We start from the raw sequence: 1,998 nt of genomic DNA on the forward strand, positions 1-1,998 counted from the left end.
GGTGGCAGTGCGGGAAGGACACCCAATGGTCTCCCTGGCTGTACGGCAGATCCCGAGCTCTCTCCTTCACCATCCCAGGGAGTTCAATTTGATGCTGTCCCTGCAGTGCTGCAGAAGGATTAGGACCGAGAAAACACACTGCAAACAGCTCCATCTCCATGCTTGCCGCCGAGGAGGAAAGTGGCAGGGACGTGTCCGAAACAGGCACCTTCCTGAAGGAATAAAACACAGAAGTGCCCTGTGACCCCTTATCTCCCTGACCAAAATGTAAGAGCTGCGGTAAAAGAAACGTTGAGCAAAAGCTCTCCCCTCACCTGGCAAACATGTGAATCCCAACTGTGCCGCGATTTGTAACATGACTGCTCTCTCCTTGAAAGGAGAGGAGTTAAGCTCACAGAGAGGTGATCCCACCCAGAAAAAACAAAGGTAGTGCGTCAGCAAAGAGGAACATGGGTTCCAGTCCCCAAATCCTGCCCTGTTCTAGGGCTCAACCTTCCTCATTGTTGCCACCACGGGTGGAAAAAGATTGAGCTGCGCTTGGCACTGAGGAGGTACAAATGCAAATTTCTTCTTTTTTCCTCAGAATCTTTGCAGACGTGGAGTGTGCTGATGGGAATAGTACAGGGTGAAGCGCAGTATTTATTGTGTTCGGTTAAGCAGAAAGCCAAGCCCAAAACCATCAGCAAAGATATGTTCGTCACCCAAACCCTCTTCTCTCAAGGAAAGAGATCTCATACGGGTAGGGAGATGAGTTGGATGGGGTGGCTTTGCTCTGTGGTGACCGTGACCCTGCGACCGAGCGGTCTGTGCCATGCTTAGCGGTGTTGTCACTCATGTACTCCCCAGGTAAATAACCCTTATCTTCTCATCGCTCTCCTGCTTCCCCCAAACCAGCTATTGCACAAAATGGATCACACGAGTTTCTCTGAGAAGCCCACGAAGCCCTGCTGTCGGCGCCAGACATGGTATAAAGCACAGAGACATCCCAACGGCTGTAAATTCTTCGGCTGACCAAGCTGCAGCCTGGCAAGAGCGGAGATTTGGATCCCAGGCAGCAAAACAGGTTGGTGAATGGTTTTGTTTGAATGGTTAATTTGCTTTGGTTTCAGGCTTTCCACTGAGAATCAATGAAGTTCCAAACCCGGCACAGGCAAGGGGCTTTAGTGACATCAGAGAGAGTTCACATCCCTCTTGCAGGAAGTGGCATAAACCACGATGTGACACTCCAAAGACTCCCAGGGCTTTCTTACCTTTCAGCGGCCTGTCCCTCAGCCAGGAAATATGATATTTTCTCATAACGTTTAGCGGCTGACATTTAGAAATCAAACCGCATTGGCCCTTTGCCCCAGGATATTTGATCCTGTGAGCACTTTTTTGGTGCTTTTCCAATAAATTGCATCAATAAACATCTAAACGTTGGGTGACAAATTAGACGTGGTTTGTTTAAACTGACCTGGGACATCCCCAAGCAAAAGCATCTTGTGCAAGAACAGAGCCTTCAGGGAACCAGGAAGAGAAAGGCTGAAAATCTCATCCCTCTTCTTGCGCTCCCTGTCTCAGCCTTCCTCGTTCCTCTGATACGTCCTCTCCTCCTCATCACATGTCCTGCTTTGGTCCAGCCCTGGGCTATTCAAAATGAAGTGACGTCTCTCACTCATGGGGCTCTCCTCCCAACAGCGTTAACCTCAGCTAAAGCATTAGCCGAACCATGACCGAAGAGCCCGTGCAGAAGGCCAGTGAGATCAGACACCCCAGCTCCAGCATGGGCTGCAGACACAAGGATGACAAAATCAGCCTTTCTTCAGGCCAGATAGCATCTTTCAGCCACCAGCCTCACCAGATCGCCTCCACTCCAGCCTCCAAGGAAGTATGGAAAAAGGGTGGCCGCATGTTCTCCATCCTGCTGGCTGTGCACTTGGTCCTGCTGGCCTGCACACTGGTGAGCAGCGGAGCTTTTGAGAAGATTGCCGTGCATGATTACGATGTCTTCTTCCTGCT

At 50.5% G+C, this 1,998-nt stretch overlaps 1 protein-coding gene across 1 annotated transcript in view; it reads left to right on the top strand.

Annotated features, from left to right (window-relative positions):
* Positions 1 to 1,708: 1,708 nt before the first annotated feature.
* The window catches only part of OTOP2 (otopetrin 2), a 5,091-nt gene continuing 4,801 nt past the window's right edge, over positions 1,709 to 1,998 (top strand). The window contains exon 1 of the mRNA XM_010140135.1: positions 1,709 to 1,998. Coding sequence (XP_010138437.1) covers positions 1,709 to 1,998 — 290 coding nt within the window.

This window comes from Buceros rhinoceros, unplaced genomic scaffold, assembly GCF_000710305.1.
Source record: "Buceros rhinoceros silvestris isolate BGI_N320 unplaced genomic scaffold, ASM71030v1 scaffold7557, whole genome shotgun sequence".
Classification (NCBI taxonomy): Eukaryota; Metazoa; Chordata; class Aves; order Bucerotiformes; family Bucerotidae; genus Buceros; species Buceros rhinoceros.